Below are 19,887 nucleotides of genomic sequence, written 5' to 3' on the forward strand. Positions count from 1 at the left end.
TCCCATCGTCGCCATAGGACCTATCTGTGTCGGTGCGACGTAAAGCAACCAGCACAATATATATATGATGGTAGACCTAACATTTCTGACAAGTGGTTTTAGGTAGTGAGGAAGGACTCCAAAAATTCTAGTATAAGGTAAGATGACATCTCAAATCGAGCACAGTACCGGTTAAAAATCAACAACTTCAAGAGCTTCCATGAAGAACATTGATTAGATGATGGAAAGACGACAGGTTGTCAGGGAAAGCATTCAACGATTCTGGACTGCAATGAAAGACTTCCATACATGTGCAACAGTTATTTAACGTGGTATTTATTGGCCATAAACGGAATAATAATAATAATAATAATAATAATAATAATAATAATAATAATAATAATAATATATTATAATATTATAATATATTATATATTATATATTATATATTATAATATATTATAATATATAATATTATATTATAATAATATATTATAATAATAATATATTATTATTATTATTATTATTATTATTATTATTATTATTATTATTATTATTATTATTATTATTATTATTATACGGTGATGTGGGAACCAGGACACGAAGGACTTGGCAGTAAGGAGACAAGCTACTCGACTAAGCGATATTTTCCGAACTGTGAGCTGAAATATGGCGTGAAATGACATTAGTAGACGAATACGCTTGAAAGGAGCTTTTTAAAATAGGAATGGTCACAATATGTAGATAAAGTTTGAATTGAAGAAGTTAACTGGGGTGAATATTCGTTTATAGGAAGAGGAATTAGGGATTGGAATAATAATTTACCAAAGGAGATGTTCGAGAAATTTCCAGTTTCTTTGTAATCACTTAAGAAAAGTGTAGGTAAACAACTGATAGGGAATCTGCCACCTGGTCAACAGCCCTAAATGAAGATCAGTGGTGTTTGATTGATTTGTTTGTTGAAGGAATTCAGGACAATAAATTGGCTTACAAATTGGCTATGGAGGGTTCTTAATCTTATTCCCAGCATCTGAGCCAGTATTTGAATTTTCCCATAGACCAGTTTGGGCTAAAGTTTAAGAATGGATGATCGAGAGTTATACAGAGTACTGGAGATCAAATAAAGGATACAAGTACTCAAAAGCTCGTATAAAATAGCTCGGTGGATGTAGGACAAAGAAACTATTTCATACGAGCAGAAGAAATCTGCAATGGATAACTAAGTTGCTCACTGGTCATTGCAGACTAAAGTGACATTTATACAAGGTTGGAATCACTGTAAATCTCTCCTGTACTAGATGTTATAAAGAAGAAAGCAAGATGAAACGCATTTTTTGTGAATGTGAAGACATAGTAATACCATGTGCTAACACCCTTTTTTTTTGCTACTGGCTTTACGTCGCACCGACACAGATAGGTCTTATGGCGACGATGGGATAGGAAAAGGCTGGGACTGGGAAGGAAGCGGCCGTGGCCTTAATTAAGTACAGACCCAGCATTTGCCTTGTGTGAAAATGGGAAACCACGGAAAACCATCTTCAAGGATCCCGAATACTGGATGCTGGTCGCACTTAAGGGACTGCAGCTATCGAGCTCGGTGCTAACACTCTTGGGAGTAACTTTTATTGATTTAAGTAAACTCTCTAATGTTCCCATAAGTAGTCTCATAGCATTTATAACTAATTAATGGAGTTATACTAGGAGACTGAAATGGGGGAAGCGCAAGAGATCTGTTTGGTCACAGTGAAATGTTATGCAGTGACCTCCCCATTTTAAGCTAACCTCAAGCCATTCGTGAATCTTGTGCAACCACTATGCCAATTTCTAAGTTCCCTTTACTCTACTACATGGTAAAGAAACAGATTTCTGTTGGGCGATTTAAGGGGTCATCTAGTTTCAGTCCAAGATCCCAATTTAATGTTTATTGCAATTTCTGCAGTCTATTTTACTGGCTGGAATGTTAATTGTTGGAGGAAATGGCTACTGCGGCGTAGCCGAAGGGAACTAAATTCACAATATACTGGATCCTATTCTGCTTGTATCTCTCCCCTTATTTCCCTTATTTTATTTATCGTATAATTTTTAGTGCTGAAAGTTTTCGACGACATATTTGGCGCGCCTGATGCAGGTCTATTTGACTCCCATGGGTGACCTGCGTGTCTGGTTGTGAGATGATGATGATGATGATGATGATGAGGTAAGGAGAGGGTGAAACCTTGCCCAGGCATACAGAGAACTCCAGTCGTGTAACAGAATGGGTCCTGCTCAAGACTTAACGTCCCCATCAGACGGACGAATGACCATCAACAGCGACAAATGCACCGCGGAGAGGTTTGTAATTGAATCTACTGAATCTAGTGATTATCAATTGTATGCCACCACCTCTTCTACCCTACCGGCTAACATTCTGATGGTGAAAATTGTTTCCACCAACGGGAGTCGAACCGGCTACTAATGGCGTCAGGCCATACAGACTTGACGACTTCACGATCATGGCCACCAGGAGGGTTACTGAGATACTGAAACATTCCATTAATGATTTTGTTACCCATAGTATCATATAACTTCCTTCCCAAAAACAATTCTACTTACTACTCATGTTCTCATTGTCAAATTCAAATAATTATTTATAAATTGATTAAGTTACAACATAAAATATTTCTAAGAAATTTTGGACAAAATAAATACAAACAGAAATAACTACGTAGAAGTCAGTATAAAAGTAAATATAAATACTCTTCCGTTTCTTATTTGTTCAGCTTCATACATAACAGAAAATTAAAACAAATACTGAGAAGTGTTTGTCCAAAAGGCGCTATTTCCACCCTAAGAAAATTGTGGAGAAACGCAAGGAATCGTATAATAAAAGGGATATATAACGTGCCCATCATCGAATGTGGTACTACTTTTAAGGAACTACATCTTTCTGGTCTGGATTGCTCATGGTATTCGATAGAATTCAACGACTGGACGAAATAGTAAACTTTTTTCTCAAGTGGAAATAGCACCTTTAGAACAAACACTCGTCAATTATTGAGTTTCCTACAAGTGTGACAGAGGAATGCATAAACAGCTCAATCATCCTACCACATTAATTACATTTTCCGAGATATTTCATTTCTTCTGTATAATTGTCTGTATTTTCTTGTATCCGAAAGCTGGTAACAAAACAATTTACTAACATTTAAAATTGACTAAAGGAGGAGAAATAGCTAGTCTGAACTTGTATGTCTGGAGCATATTTGAGGTGAAATGAAATGGTGTATGGCTTTTAGTGCCGGGAGATGTCCGAGGACGTCGGCTCGCCAGGTGCAGTTCTTTGATTTGACGTCTGTAGGTGGCCTGCGCGTCGCGATGAGGATGAATTGATGATGAATACGACACATACACCCCGTCCCCGTGTCAGGGGAATTAACCAATTATGGTTAAAATTCCCTACCCTGCCGGGAAACGAACCCCGGACCCCTGTGACCAAAGGCCAGCACGTTAACCATTTAGCCATGGAGTCGGACATAGCTGAGGTAAAAAAACACCGAGATTAATGAAGGAAAGTGTATTTGAGATACAGAATTACTAACATACCACACTGTCTAGAATTCTGATGTGCTGAACTGTCCTGACCGGTAATGGGCCTGTCAAATCTCTACTCATCCTATGTTGGACAGCTTAAATATCGTAATACAACTTGGCGATTTTTTAATTAAAAAGAAGACGACTTACCTCACAGAACTTAGCACCATATCGAGGTGGTGGAGAGTCACATAGCCGGTATCTGTTGCGAGTGCCACCTCCACATGACGTTGAGCAGGTGGTCCAAGCGCTCCAGCTTCCCCAACCTCCTGAGTCGGACTCTACAACAACACAGCACACATCCAGCGTTCAGTAGACTGTATATTGGGTCAACTGAAAAGAACAGCATATTTCTTATTCTTTTTAAAATAAAATACACTGACTGACAGAGCAAATGCAACACAAAGAAGGAGTGGTCAGAACTTTATGCCAATTGCAGGGTAGACTGACGTCACTGAGGTATGCTCATGATGTGAAATGCGCCGCTGTGCTGCGCACGTAGCGAACGATAAATGGGACACGGCGTTAGCGAATGGCCCACTTCGTATCGTGATTTCTCAGCCGACAGTCATTGTAGAACGTGTTGTCGTGTGCCACAGGACACGTGTATAGCTAAGAATGCCAGGCCGCCGTCAACGGAGGCATTTCCAGCAGACAGACGACTTTACGAGGGGTATGGTGATCGGGCTGAGAAGGGCAGGTTGGTCGCTTCGTCAAATCGCAGCCGATACCCATAGGGATGTGTCCACGGTGCAGCGCCTGTGGCGAAGATTGTTGGCGCAGGGACATGTGGCACATGCGAGGGGTCCAGGCGCAGCCCGAGTGACGTCAGCACGCGAGGATCGGCGCATCCGCCGCCAAGCGGTGGCAGCCCCGCACGCCACGCCAACCGCCATTCTTCAGCATGTGCAAGACACCCTGGCTGTTCCAATATCGACCAGAACAATTTCCCGTCGATTGGTTGAAGGAGGCCTGCACTCCCGGCGTCCGCTCAGAAGACTACCATTGACTCCACAGCATAGACGTGCACGCCTGGCATGGTGCCGGGCTAGAGCGACTTGGATGAGGGAATGGCGGAACGTCGTGTTCTCCGATGAGTCACGCTTCTGTTCTGTCAGTGATAGTCACCGCAGACGAGTGTGGCGTCGGCGTGGAGAAAGGTCAAATCCGGCAGTAACTGTGGAGCGCCCTACCGCTAGACAACGCGGCATCATGGTTTGGGGCTCTATTGCGTATGATTCCACGTCACCTCTAGTGCGTATTCAAGGCACGTTAAATGCCCACCGCTACGTGCAGCATGTGCTGCGGCCGGTGGCACTCCCGTACCTTCAGGGGCTGCCCGATGCTCTGTTTCAGCAGGATAATGCCCGCCCACACACTGCTCGCATCTGCCAACAGGCTCTACGAGGTGTACAGATGCTTCCGTGGCCAGCGTACTCAACGGATCTCTCACCAATCGAACACGTGTGGGATCTCATTGGACGCCGTTTGCAAACTCTGCCCCAGCCTCGTACGGACGACCAACTGTGGCAAATGGTTGACAGAGAAAGGAGAACCATCCCTCAGGACACCATCCGCACTCTTATTGACTCTGTACCTCGACGTGTTTCTGCGTGCATCGCCGCTCGCGGTGGTCCTACATCCTACTGAGTCGATGCCGTGCGCATTGTGTAACCTGCATATCGGTTTGAAATAAACATCAATTATTCGTCCGTGCCGTCTCTGTTTTTTCCCCAACTTTCATCCCTTTCGAACCACTCCTCCTTGGTGTTGCATTGTCACTGTCAGTCAGTGTAGTTTGCCCTTTCTTCAGCAAAACTTCGCTGGTTACACACAAAAAGTTTTGCTGAATTTATGAATTTTCTGACTATGTGACAACTGCGTTATATAGTTCCCAATATAAGCTGAATGGCAGATTCAGTTGGTGTAGAGCTGTCTATAGCTGTTTTTGTGAGACTTCAGCTGCTGAGATTACAATTGCAGTGATAGTAACGTTTGCTGTTCCCACAGGCGTTTGAATGTACTGTCAAGTCCATGTGTTTACTGGATTTTCTTGGATCTTAGTTTATATATTATGGGAGTATTGGTATAGAAATGTGTCCTCCACATAGGATTGGCGTCAGGAAGGGCATCCGACCATACAAACGGCAACGTACTCATGAGCGACACAGTTCGCATCTGAAACCCCACCAGGGTATGGGAAAAGTGGTCGAAGAAGAAGAAAATGATTGCTATAGCAATGTAATAGTACATGTGCTCTAGCTCAGTTCATCTGTGAAACTGACGTCAGGTTGATTAGTAATCACTGCCCTGTTAGGGATGACAGGGGAATTCTTTCTTAATCCGTTTATTCTCCAGGGTTGGTTTTTCCCTCGGAATCAGCGGGGGATTACACCTCTGCCACCTCAAGGGCGGTGTCCTGGAGCGCGAGACTTTCGGTCGGTGGGATAAAAATGGGAAGGAGGACCAGTACCTCGCCCAGGCGTCCTCACCTGCTATGCTGAACAGAGGCCTTATGTGGAGATGGGAAGATCGGAAGGGATACACAAGGTGGAAGGAAGGAAGGAAGGAAGGAAGGAAGAAAGGAAGGAAGGAAGGAAGGAAGGAAGGAAGGAAGGAAGCGGCCGTGATTTTAGTTACAATCCCAGCATTTGCCTGGGGGAGAAGCGGGTAAACCACGGAAAACTATTTCGAGGATAGCTGAGATGCGAATCGAACCGCCTCTACTCAGTTGACCTCCTGAGTCGGACTCGGACTGACCCCGTACCACTTTTCGAATTTTGTGGAGTAGGAATTCTAATATATGTATTTAATTATTAGGAGCGGATAGCATAATCACTTTGTCAGTGGTATTTCCCAAGACGGGCACGATTCGAATTCCACCGTATGCAGGATTTTTGAAATAAAAATTTCACGCCCCTGTGGTTCGCATTCCACGTAAAACTGGTGGTCCTTGGCTGTGATCACGACATCAGTCACGTAAAACTACAGCCTTGCTTTATTACTATTAGAATAATATGTAAACGAATAAGTGGTTCAATGAATAAGATAATACGACCTCTGACTAGAGTACTCTATTGCAATTTCCGGCCAAAACAGCACCGCTTCTCCTCACAGCCATTACCCTGCACACCGTGTGTTATGTACACGAGTGGCTGGTTCAATAAGGTAATATGACTTCTCTTCAGTGTATTCCGTTCTAATTTCCCTCTTATAATACACGGTGTGACTAAAAATTACGGCGAATGGACCGATATCGCAATGGCAACGTGTGGTAACACTGCGTTCGTGCGCATCTGAATAGAGTGTCATCTTTAGAAGCACCACGTAGCGTTGAATACATGTAGCTAAAGCAGATAGTTTGCTTCGGCCTGATGAAGGTAGTTCGTGTGAAGACTTGTGCCATAGTGCAATGGAGTAAGGTATAAACATCAAGTTTTGTTAAAAATTGGGGAAACGGCAGCGGAGACGCATGCGATGTTGGTGCAAGTGTACGGAACAGAAGCCGTAAGCAGAACATGTGTTTACAACTGGTTCAAATGCTTTCGGGATGGACAGGAAGCTCTTGATGATACGCGACGTCCGAGTCGACCATCAACAAGCAGAAGTATGGAGAGCATCTAACAAGTGTGACAAATGCAGACATAAAATCGGCGACTGTCTCTGAGAAGAATAACAGAGGAATTAGGGATAAGCAAGGGCACTGTGAACATCATCATTCGCAACAATTTAGATAAGCGGGAGATATATTCTGCATTTGTGCCACGCACATTGACTGATGAGCAGAAGGAACATGGATGGAACTTGCTGAGATTTCATTGACACGTGTGATCGAGATCCATCTTTTCTGAGAATCATCATCACCACAGGCGATGAGAGCTGGTTCTACTACTTCTATCCGGAGACCAAGCGACGATTAATAGCATGGTGTTCAATGGGTTCCCTACGTCCCAAAACGAGTCGCCTCTAGAAGTCTAGGCATCAAGACATTGTTGATCGCCTTTTTCGACAGCAATGGCATGGTCCACTTGAAATACGTACCAGAGGGTCAAAATGTCAACGCCGAATTCTACTAGAGCGTTTCGAAACGGTTTCACACACATTTGGCATGTTCGTTCAGAGTTCGAAAGGGCTGAAAAGTGAGGTCTCTTCCTCGACAACGGCCACACACAGAGTGCGATCCGTGTGTGCAACTTCTTGACAAGCCGCACGTAACTGTTCTCGAACATCCATCGTAATTCCCGGGTCTGGCCCATGCAGACTTCTCTTTGTTTCTTCGCCTCAAGAGAGTTCTGAAAGGCATAGATTTTGCTGACATACTGGACGTCCAAAGACGTGTGGCATCAGCGCTTGGATAGATTCCAGAAGACACCTTCACTTCCAGTTTCCGGCAGCTGTCTACACGTTGCAAAAAGCGTATTGTGACCAATGGACAGTACATAGTAGGCGACTAAAAATATTTTTCAGTAACTTCTCTTTTATTTGCCTTATGGTACCTTTCACCGCACGTTTTGTACTTTTTAGACACACCTCGTCGAGCAGGTGGTTCAATAAGTAAGGTAATGTGTCGTCCGACTAGAGTATTCCATTCCAGTTTCCAGCCATACAAAATTCTCACAGCCATGGGACTGCACCCCGTTCCAACCGTACTGTCCCAGCACAAGTTATAGGACGGCAAGGCTGAAGGAAACTATTCAGACATTCAGATGAGTAGTGAGATTCGATTTCTACACATAAAGGATGCATCAGCACAAGCAAATATCGTAGAAAACGATTCAGGATAGTGGTGATTATTGTTTTACGAGGAACTAAAACTGAGCAACCATACTATCTTAACATCACCAGCCACCCCAAATGGTGCTATAACACTAATGAGTTGCGGGTCTTGGCCTATCGAGCGACTGCTACTGAGCCAGAAGTCCGGCAGATTATGAGGAGACGCATCGTAACCGCAACAAATTACTCGGCTGTTATTCTTGGCTTAAATCAAAGAAAAAATGGAAGAGCTCCGACTCTTCGAGAATGTGGGTATCGGCAAAATAAAATGAAAGGCCACGATGGACGTAAAAATAAAAGTCTACCCTTATTTTATTTACAATTTGCTTCACGTCGCATTGACACAGATAGGTCTTATGGTGACAATGCGGTAGAAAAGGGGTAGGAGTCGGAAGGAAGTGGCTATGTCCTTTTTCTGGTGGGAAAATGGGAAACCAAGGAAGACCATCTTCAGGGCTGTCGACAGTGGAGTTCGAACCCACTATCTCCCGGATTCAATCTCGCAGCTGCGTGCCTCTAACCGCACGACCAACTCACCTGGTCCAAAAAAAAAGACTCCCTAGGCCTCGGGGTCAGAAAGGACCAAGGGAGGTTGGTTAAGAAAAATGAAAGTGAGGAGTATAGCACAAGCGGAAGCAGTGTCACACTTAGCTAGGGCCCTCGTGGGAACAACTGGTTCCCCTTTCACTTCTCTCTCAAAGTAATTCCTTGCTGTTCTCGTTCTGTCCATCCCCATGACATGTGCAAACCATTGTAGGCTGCGTATCTCAAAATAAAATTTAAGCCTCTTTCCTTTTGCTTCATTTCTAATCTTGTCTTTTCTATTAGTCTTTTTGTTCATTGTTTTGATGAATTTCATTTCTGCTGACTGAATTTTACATGTTATGTAGGGTACATGTTTCGAGTCCATAGGTGAGCATTGGACTGAAGTAAGTATGAAACATAGTCAGTTTCGTTTCCTGGGATGTTTTATCATCCCAGAGTAGATTTTTCACTTGAAAATAAAACTGATATGCTTTCTGAGACCTATTAACTATTTCTTGGTTTATTGTGTTATAGAAGAAACTGACTGTAACAGAGTTCCCTCCAGGAAAATATTTGAATCTGTGCCTTTACTGTTTCTTAATTGTATAATTTACAAATATATAATATGTGCCTATCTAATCAATACAGGTGAAGGGAAGAGTGTGTATGTGTAAAGGCGATCTTGTTATTTATAGGACTAAGCTCCCCTCCAAAAAAAATGAACCCAAGTCCCCAGCCTGTCCAACCCTTAGGATACGACAATGGTAACTCTACGTAGGAAAGAAGTTAAATGGGAGGAGTAAATAAAATATCCTACTTTGGGCATTTCTTTAAACAATAAACTTCCAATCAACCATATCAAATGATTCTTTTTTCTAGGTCAATAAATTCGATATAAGTTTACTTCTAATTTCCTTTCCAAAATTTGGCGTAGTGCCAATATTGAGTCTCCCGTTCCTTTCCCTGATCTGAAGCCAATTTGGCCATTATCTAAATTACTGTCTATTTTCTTTTTAATCCTCTCTTTTACTGTCGACAAAAACATTTCTGACTCATGTAAGAGAAGGGCTAATGTTCTATAATTTGTCCTGGAGAATTAAAGTATTGTTACCAGAATCAGGAGTTAGCGTATTTCTTTCTTTGGATCACTGAGACTGCATTAAAGAAAACACAGTCTCCACATTGCTGTTATGAGCTGGAATAGCAAAAGAAAACTGGACACGTTTCAATAATTCAGTGTGATTAACAGCATTGTCACCTGTGCGACATGCGAGAAACGAGACTGTTTACTGCTTGTTACTTCAATCATTATCAATAGTTTATAAGTATCGAATTTACTGATGATAGCGATCTTAAATCGTAATCTATCTATCGTGGTATCTAGTAGGTATTTTCTGTTTTTAACATTTGGAATTTTAAGCACTCGTAAGCAATTTAGAAAGCTAGGATTTTTTAAAGAAAACCCGGCTGGATACCCTTTATACCAACGGAAAAATTGATATGTCTGGCCAAAATAGGACGTATGTTAACCCTATCTAGGTGAAAAGTGAAAGGGGAGGAGTAAAGAGAAGGTGAACCTGGGAGGTTTTAACACACTGCCTTTTAATTGATCTCAACCTCGTTAGGCGCTAAAAGCCAAGGGTAAGAGTAGACTGCTAATCAACACAAGTTAATTGCTAGACTAGATAAACGGTTGTCAATGAGCGGGACAGAGGTGTTTTAACAGAAACATTAAGAGGAAAATTCCTCAAGGCAGTATTATTGGACCTTTATGTTCTCTTTTATATATAAATGCTGTGAGTAAAGAACTGTAATCAGAGATAGGACTTTTACGAATGATTTTATACTGTATAGGGTAATAAATAAGTTACAAGATTGTGAACAACTGAAAAAGGACCTCGACACTGTTGGGAGATGGACAGCAGGCAATGGTATGGTAGTAAACGGGGTTAAAAATCAGGTTGTGAGTTTCACTAAAAGGAAGAGTTATCTCAGTTTTAATTACAGCGTTGATGGGGTGAAAATTCCTTACGGGAATCACTGCAAGTACCAAGGTGTTAATTTAAGGAAAAATCGTCCCTGGGACAATCAAATAAGGGGGACTGTAAATAAAGGGTAGAGATCTCTGCACTTGGTTATGAGGATATTTAGGAGTTATTGCACGTGATGATCAGTGGTGAGCCTGTACAACAGGCATCACAGTTCAAATACCTTGGCCAGATCATAACAGTATTTCTTCGGTGTCATACTGAAATAAAAGCACGAATATCACTAGCAAAGCAAGCCTTCAGAGATTAACAGTCTCTTCTACGTCAGAAAACATTGTCCCAAATTTTACGTAAATGAAAAATGAAATCTTATGTTTGGTCTGTTGCGCTGTATTGTACTGAGACCTGGACGTTAACTAAGAGTGATATTGAGATGCTAGAAGCCTTTGAGATGTGGTGTTGGAGTCGGCTTCAACGGATTAGTTGGGTGGAGAAGGCCAATACTGAGGTATTGAACATTGTCCAAGAAAAGAGACAGCTGGCTTTCTTGTATGGGACACAGAAATGTGTTGATGAAAATTCTGGAAGGTAAATACCAGGGAAACTCCCTCGTGGAAGACCAAGGAAGACATTTCTTGTGAACTCAGGATACACGAGCTATGCAGACGCAAACCGTACTGCATAGGATCGACCCAGTTGGAATGGACTCACGGCAGGGGCAAATCAGTCATTAGACTGAATTACTCAAAGAAGAAGAAGAAGTAAGTATGTAAAGGAGAGGGCATGTAAGTCTCTGGTAAGACCCCAATTAGAGTATGGAAAAAATACAAAGAAAAGCAGCTCGATTTGTTCTGGGCGATTCCAGACAAAACAATAGCGTTATGAAAATGTCGCAAAGTTTAGGCTGGGAAGACATGGGAGAAAGGAGACGAGCTGTTCGACTAAGTGGTATGTTCCGAGCTGTCAGTGGAGAAATGGCGTGGAATGTCATTAGTAGACGGATAAGTTTGAGTGATGGCTTTAAAAGTAGGAATGATCACATTATGAAGATAAAGTTAGAATTCAAGAGGACAAATTCAGGCAAACATTCATTTATAAGAGGAGGAGTTAGGGATTGGAATACACTGCCGAAAAAAAAAATAAAAATAGAGTACACCTGAAAAGACGACGATTTTGATCCGATTACGGCAGATGCCACCTGGGGGATAGTAGATGCACTGATAATGGTTTCAACGTCATCCGTCAACAGATAGCGCAGTGACATAGCTGTCAGGGCGCCACCTGCGCGTACCCTTTAATAGGGAATGTTTATAGCCATAAGGCTCAGTGTGATGTAAACGTGTGAAGCAAACAGGCGCCATGCCATGGAGACGCACTCGTGCTTCCTACAGCCAACTGAGCGAGTTTGACAGGGGTCAAATTGTGGCTTTCCCAGTGGCGGGATGGTCCCTTCCGGAGAATTGCTACACAAGTTGAACTTGCTGCGTCAGTTGTGCAAACGATGCTGGTTACAATGGTCACGTAAACATTCCCACACCCGTATACGAGGTTCTCGACGTCCATGCAGCACAGACGTCCGCCAAGATTGTCGTATTGTAAGGGCAGCAGTGGCAGATCGTACAACTACCACAGCACAGGTAAGAAGGTTTGTGTGCCCAGAAGTGTCAACACGAACTGTTGCCAACCGGTTACTAGCAATGGGACTATAGGCCCACAAACCTCTAGTCCGTCTTCCAGTCACGCCACAGCATCAACGTGCATGGCTCGACTGGTGCCGTCAGAGGATCACTTGGAAGATAGAATGGCGGGCCGTGGTCTTCAGCGATGAAAGCCGATTCTGCCTGCACGCAAGTGATAGTCGTTTGCGCGTACGATGTAGACCTGGCGAGCGCTGTCTCGTAGAGTGCATTCGTCCAAGACACACTGGCCCCTCCCCAGGCCGTATGATCTGGGGTGCGATAAGCTACAACTATCGTTTACCTTTGGTCTTTGTGGAGGGAACGCTGACCAGCGCTCGGTACGTGCAGAATGTTGTAAGACCCGTTCTTTTGCCATTCTTGCAACAGGAATGTTATGTGTTGTTCCAACAGGATAATGCCCACCCACACACTGCGCGTAAAACTCAACATGCTCTGCAAGACGTGCAGCAACATCCCTGGCCAGCACGATCTCCAGACTTGTCTCCCATCGAGCACGTATGGGATATGATGGGACGACAACTAACACGTGCGATTCGTCAACCCACAACTCTTGCAGAACTACGTGAACAGGTCAAACAGGCGTGGAATAATGTATCCCAAGACAGTATTCACCACCTGTATGATCGAATGCCAGAATCAACGCCTGCATTGCCGCCCGTGGAGGATACACCACGTACTAATATGGATGTTTCAGCATGGATCGACACCTGGTACCTCAGTACTGCTTGAGCTTTTGACCTGTAAATGTAATCATTTCATGTACTCCATATGCACTGTTTCGACAATAAATCTTGAGTGAACTGGAAAACTCTAAGAGGATGTACTAGTTTTTTCGGCAGTGCAATTTACAAAGGGAGATGTTCAAAAAATGTTCAAATTCTTTGCAAATATATAAGAAAAGACTGAGTAAGCAATAGATAGATAATCTGCTACCTCGACGACTAAATTCTAAATGCAGGTCTGTGGTGACTGATTTGATTGACTGAACATTCTGTTATCACTGCTCTGTGCTATGGCCAGTTAATGGTACTAGCACATGCTCTGAAAATGCTAGAAAATGCTCTGAAACCGTTCTTCTCGGAGAAAACTGATAAATGGGAAGGAGAAAAGTCATAGTTTCATGCATGTGTGAGAAGATGAGAATTACAACAATAGCAGCAGAAATTTACTCCTTAGACTAAAAGATACAAAAAGTGAAATGGCGTATGGCTTTTAGTGTCAGGAGTGTCCGAGGACAAGTTCGGCTCGCCAGATGCAGGTCTTTTGATTTGACTACCGTAGGAGACCTGCGCGTCGTGATGTGCTTTAAATGAAGATGACGCACACACCCGGCCCCCGTGTCAGCGAAATTAACCAATTAAGGTTACAAGTACCCACCCCGCAGGAACTGAATCCGGGACTTTTGTGGCCAAATGCCAGCACGCTAACTAAAAGATACAAGTGTTTCATACTATCAGTAGCAAACTTCTGGGTATGTGTCAGAATATTACACGGGCCTCGCATTCCTTATTTATTCTCTGCTGTGTCGGGAAGTGAAAAGTGATCGCTACAGACATCCGATGTGCCAATAAACTCACGTCGGAGTCTTGTATTCCATTTTATCTCTCCGTTTCTAGATATAAAAGTTTTTCAATCCAGGAATAAGAGGCGTTCTTTTATGATGGGAGATTGTAAAACGAGAGAAGGCTGTACGTAAGCTAGAAATTCACACAACGGTTATAGAAAGGCTTGATGCTATGGGATTTCAATAGCAAGGCAGTGGTAGTTCTTATCATCCCACAGCGAAGGAAGAAATCCGCTTACTTACGAACCAATAGTAAGAAAAGCTGTTTTGCTTTGCTTTTACAATCGAGCGCCTATCTCATTCGGTTTATAGACCCTATCTGCCAGTCAAAACTCTTAAGTACTGTTTGCCCACTATTTTATCATGAATTCTGATACGTCTCACATCTTAAAGTTTCACCTTATTTTGAATGAACGCTTTTCTAATGCTACAGTAGAGCTCGCTAGTATTTTGTGGTTAGCAATTGTTCGAAATTCATTAAAAAACAAGTTTGAATTACGAGCCGGCTCTACAGTGTGATGATGATGATGCTTGTTTAAAGGGGCCTAACATCGAGGTCATCTGCCCCTAATGGTACGAAATGAAATAACAAAGGTTCAAATTCATCCACTGACCAAAATAAAATAAAAAATGTCATGAAGAATGAATGGATGGACATGAACCATACAAAAAAAAAAAACAGTGGATCCGACTCAAAAAGAAGGTAGTTAATTAGAGTATTACTTACCAAGGGACCATTTATAAAGCACAATGATGCTTGATGTCTGAAGGGGTGCTAAATTCATGTCTAAGGCCCCACAGAGTGGTACATGACGCGAGTAAAGTAGAACCATGGTATTTGTCATTTTGGGGTACTGATCAAAAGTAGCGAAGACTCACAGTGGTTCACACAAGGTGGTACTACTCACAAGTATTGCAATTCGTACAGGGAACGCAGACCTATGGTGTTTCTCACACAATGGCGCCACTCATAGCCAACGCAAACCGGTAAGGTTCCTCACCTAGGTGTACTAGTCACGGGCGCCGGTATTCCCGTGGTGTTCCTCACATAGTGGGTACCAATCACAGGCAACGCTGGCCCACGGTGCCGCTCATATAGCGGTACAACTCACAGGCTACGCCCAGGCCCGCGGTGTTGCTCACATGGGTACAACGCACGGGTACTGGAATCCACCAGGCCAGGCTTTTTACTGCAACTAATCACAAACCTATTTCGTACCAATTTATTGATACTACTCGCAAGTACATGCAACCCATGGTGTTCCCCGCATGATGGTACGAATCAAGAGTAGGTTCATAGTTCTAATTCAATCATCCCTTGGTCGCCCCTTGTAGTCGCCTCTTACGACAGGCAGGAGATACTGCGGGTGTATTCTACATGTGCGACCCCCACCCGCAGGGGGTGCCCCGCAGTGTAGGGGTTAAGTGCCTGCGTCTTACCTGGAGGCCATCGGGTTCGATTCCCGGCCAGTTCAGTGATTTTTACTTACATATGAGGGCTGGTCCGAGGTCCACTCATCCTACGTGATTATAATAGAGGAGCTATTTGACGGTGAAATGGCTTCCCCCGGTCTAGAAAGCCAAGAATAACGGCGAGAGGATCCGTCGTGCTGACCACACGACACCTCGTAATCTTCAAGACTTCGGGCTGAGCAGCGGTCACTTGGTAGGCCATGGCCCTTCGGGGCTGTTGTGCCATGGGTTTTCGTCTGGTTTGTATTACAAAACATCAGTTACCAACGTTAAAATATATATACTATGATAGTTGTAGTATTAATAAACTGTTATTTTAATATCTTCCAAAAACACTTAGTATTTCGTGGATCAAAACTATTTTGTAGATAGAACAATACCTCAGCATCACAAAATATTATCAGATTTTGAGGAACAGGCACATCTTTGTTGCTTCTGCAAAAGTACGGGCGAAAGATTGGTTCATTCCTCTTGTAAGGTGGTGGTGGTGATTATTGTTTTAAGAGGAAGTACAACTTGGCAACCATCCTCTATATAACACTAATCAGAGAGAAAAAAAATGGAAGGGGTCCGACACTTCGAAAAATGAAGGTATCGGCCAAAGAAAGACAAGGGCCACGAAGGGCGTGAAAATGAAAGACACCCTAGCCCTCGCAAACCTAATAGCGTCGGGGTCGTAAAAGAACAAGTGTTGACCAAGAGAGGTCGGATAGGATAGGTGAAAGTGAGGAGCCTGGCACAAGTAAGTGGAAGCAATGCCAGGACTCAGCTAAGGGCCCCGTGGTCGCCAATCCACGCTCCAAAGTTCAGAGCCCCTGGGGCCCCTTTTAGTCGCCTCTTACGACAGGCAGGGGATACCGTGAGTGTTATTCTACCGCTCCCACCCACAGGGGGATTCCTCTTGTAAAGCAGCAAAGAACTGACTCTTACTTGAGTAATTCCTTCAATGTACACCTAGGTCAATTTCTTCCAGATGCGCTCAATGGGGTTCAGGTCTGGGCTTTAGCTTGGTTAATCCAAAACTTTGACTTTATTCTCTGAAATAAAATTCCTGAAATGACCGGAGCGCTTGCTTTGGACCATTGCCTTGTTGAAATATCCTATTTAGATGCACACTCTTCCTTCCATGTGGTATTATATGACATTTATTAATGTTACGGTGTATTATCCATACTGTTCGTATGAGAGGACATACTCGATGTCTGAAAAGAAAAACCCCGCGCCATGAGAATACCGCCTCCATGTTTAATGGTTAGTACTTGGTATTGTATATTGTTGTTCTTGTTTGTTGGTCGACGAATATGCCTGAAACCGTGAGACGAGATGAGGCTGAACTTACTTTCATCACTTAATAATATCTTTGACCATTATTATTATTATTATTATTATTATTATTATTATTATTATTATTATTATTATTATTATTATTATTATTATTATTGTGAAAGGACGTGTTTGTATACAGTGCCGTGAGAGTTTCATTTTTCAAGTGGAAAGTGACATTATTGAGGTACAGTTCAGTTACATTACTTAATACTAAGTGCAGTTCTTTGAATTGACATAATTAACATTTCACGCGAAACCTGTACAAGAGTAAAAACTGTGTTTGCTTGATTGTTGAGTTCGTTAAAATTTAAGTCGCCATTTAGTTAACGTATGACATCAGAGACTCTAGTGGCGGAGTAAGGAACGAGAAACAAAACACGGTAGTACTGCCAACTGCTGCATAAGTCATGGAATACTGCAAAGCGTGCGAGTGCGAACTGCCTAATGACGGTGACTATGTGGAGTGCAAGGGATGCGGAAATGCATGGCACTATGATTGCTCCGCCCTGAAAGAAAATTCGTACCGTGCGATGAGCAAGGACAAGAAAACAAAATGGCGATGTGCTGAATGCAGAAAGAAAGTGGACACTAGCAGTAACGCTAAAAAAAGCGATGACTTGACGGACATCAACAAAAAATTAACAATAGTTGTGGACTTGAAAGATGCAGTGAATGAAATGAAGGAAGAACTGAGGGAAAGTGTTAAAAGTCAGAAGTTCATTTGTGAACAGTATGAGGACATTAGGACAGGAATGCAGAGCATGATTAAACAGATAAAGGAGTTGGAAAAGAAAGTGGAGTGTTTAACAGATGCATGCAAAGAAAAGGATGATATAATTCATGAACAGGAAATTAGAATACAAGAACTTGAGCAATATTCCAGAAATAGAAACCTTTTGCTACATGGTATTCCAGAGAAAGATGAGGAAGATGTTGAAGAAATAGCATGCAGAATTGCAGCAGAGCTGGATGTTCCATTGTGTAAAACTGAAATAGATGCAGCACACAGAGTTCCAACCAGGAAAGAAGGAGTACCCAAACCCATCATAATTCAGCTACCAAGGAAGAAGAGAGACTTAATGCTCGCAAGAAGGAAAAGCAAGACCATCCTTAACTCCAAAGTTATTGGACCAACTGAAGGAGGGAAGGTACTTGTCACGGAGCAACTGTCCCCTTACATGGCTAATCTTCGCTGGGAGGCATGGAGACAGGCGGACATCAAAGGATGGAAGTACGTATGGGTGAAGCAGGGAAAGCTGTTCGCTAGAAAGGAAGAGAAAACTACTCCGGTAAGAATTCTTTCAAAAAAAGACATTGAAAAAATCCAGTAACTGGCTGAAAATATCAATATTTAATTTTTCTCTAGTGTATCTTAAATTTAGTTATGGATGTAAGTTACATTGATAGTTGTAGTTTATTACTAGACTCAAAGGTATACAATAATTGTGATGAATGGCTACAGATGACAAAGAAACAAGAAAGTGAAATGTCTCTACTTCATATGAATATAAGATCAATTAGAAAATATTGGGATCAGATGGTTATAATATTAAGACACAGCAGGCCACTGGTAGATGTGCTAATATTTAGTGAAATAAATGTAAATAATGAAATGGAAATTGAGCAGTATGAGTTAGAAGGATATAGTATGCATTATTCAATAAGAAATGTTTCTAGGGGTGGAGGAATAGTCATTTTTGTCAAGGAAGGGTTCATATTTAAAGAAAAGAAATGTATAACAAATCAATTTGAAAATTTATCAGGGGAAGTTTGGATTAATGGAACACTATATGGGATCATTATGGCAGTATACAGACCACCTGACTATAATCCAAAGGATTTTGTGGAGGAGTTAGATCTTCATTTACATAGTATGAATGCCAGAAACTTAATAATTATTGGGGACATGAACATAGATATTCTGAAAGACAGCAGAGTCACATCCTTGTACAATAATGTGCTAGCAGATCATCAGTTAGTTCATTGTATTAACAAGTTCACAAGGGAAGAATATGTAAATGGTAAACTAACACAATCCTGCATCGACCATGCATTGATTAGGAGTGGGAAAAATGTAAGAGATTCTTCTGTAATTCAGACTAAAGTTTCTGATCATTATATAATAACTGTACATATATCACATGATACTAGGTGTAATAAATATGTTCCAAGTGAAAAAGTTATAGATAACATACAGGAAAGGGTGAGTAAATCCATGTTAAGAACAAAAATAGAAATGATTGCAAAAGAAATAAATGAGAACATGAGTTCAGATGATATATACATGAAGATTTGCAATGCAGTTAACAAGGCAACTATTGAAACGAAGGATACAAAAAATAAGAAGAGAAGGAAAGACTCTCAACCGTGGCTGACGGGTGCTATAATAGAAAAAATCAAAGAAAGGGACAGACTTTTCAAAAGATGGAAAAATGCATCAAATTTAAATCCAGAAAATAAAGAAAATTTAAGGAGGTTATATAAAAGAATGAGGAATGATATAATAGCTGATATTCAAAAAGCAAAAAGAAAGTATCACAGATTGCAGTTTGAATGTTGTAGAGGGGACATGAAGAAAACTTGGGAAGTATTAAATGATGTGCTAAAGACTAAAAAGAAATGGACAATAGAAGAAACGGTAAGACATTATTTAGGAAGGCAAGACTCACTAGAAAATATAGTTGATAACTTTTCAAAAACATTTTCAGAACAGCTAGACAAGGTAGTACATGAATGTAGAGTACAACAAAGACCATTACCTAATACAGAGAGACTTTCATCATTTTATCTACCACTAGCAAGTACAGCAGATATAGCACACATAATTGAAGGAATGGACATAAATAAATCACCAGGCATGGATAAATTAACAGTTAAACATCTGAAAGATAACATAGACATAATAACACCAGTAATACTGAAGCTAATCAATAAAATAATAGAGACAGGTATTTTCCCAAAGGATCTGAAGACTGCCATAGTGAGA

At 41.9% G+C, this 19,887-nt stretch overlaps 1 protein-coding gene across 1 annotated transcript in view; it reads right to left on the reverse strand.

Moving 5' to 3' along the window:
• Positions 1 to 19,887, reverse strand: part of gogo (golden goal) — a 325,542-nt gene that overhangs the window by 68,683 nt on the left and 236,972 nt on the right. Inside the window, exon 7 of the mRNA XM_068226859.1 lies at positions 3,700 to 3,830. Coding sequence (XP_068082960.1) covers positions 3,700 to 3,830 — 131 coding nt within the window. The remainder of the gene's footprint in view (positions 1 to 3,699; positions 3,831 to 19,887) is intronic.

Source organism: Anabrus simplex, chromosome 3, assembly GCF_040414725.1.
Source record: "Anabrus simplex isolate iqAnaSimp1 chromosome 3, ASM4041472v1, whole genome shotgun sequence".
In the NCBI taxonomy this organism is placed as follows: domain Eukaryota; kingdom Metazoa; phylum Arthropoda; class Insecta; order Orthoptera; family Tettigoniidae; genus Anabrus; species Anabrus simplex.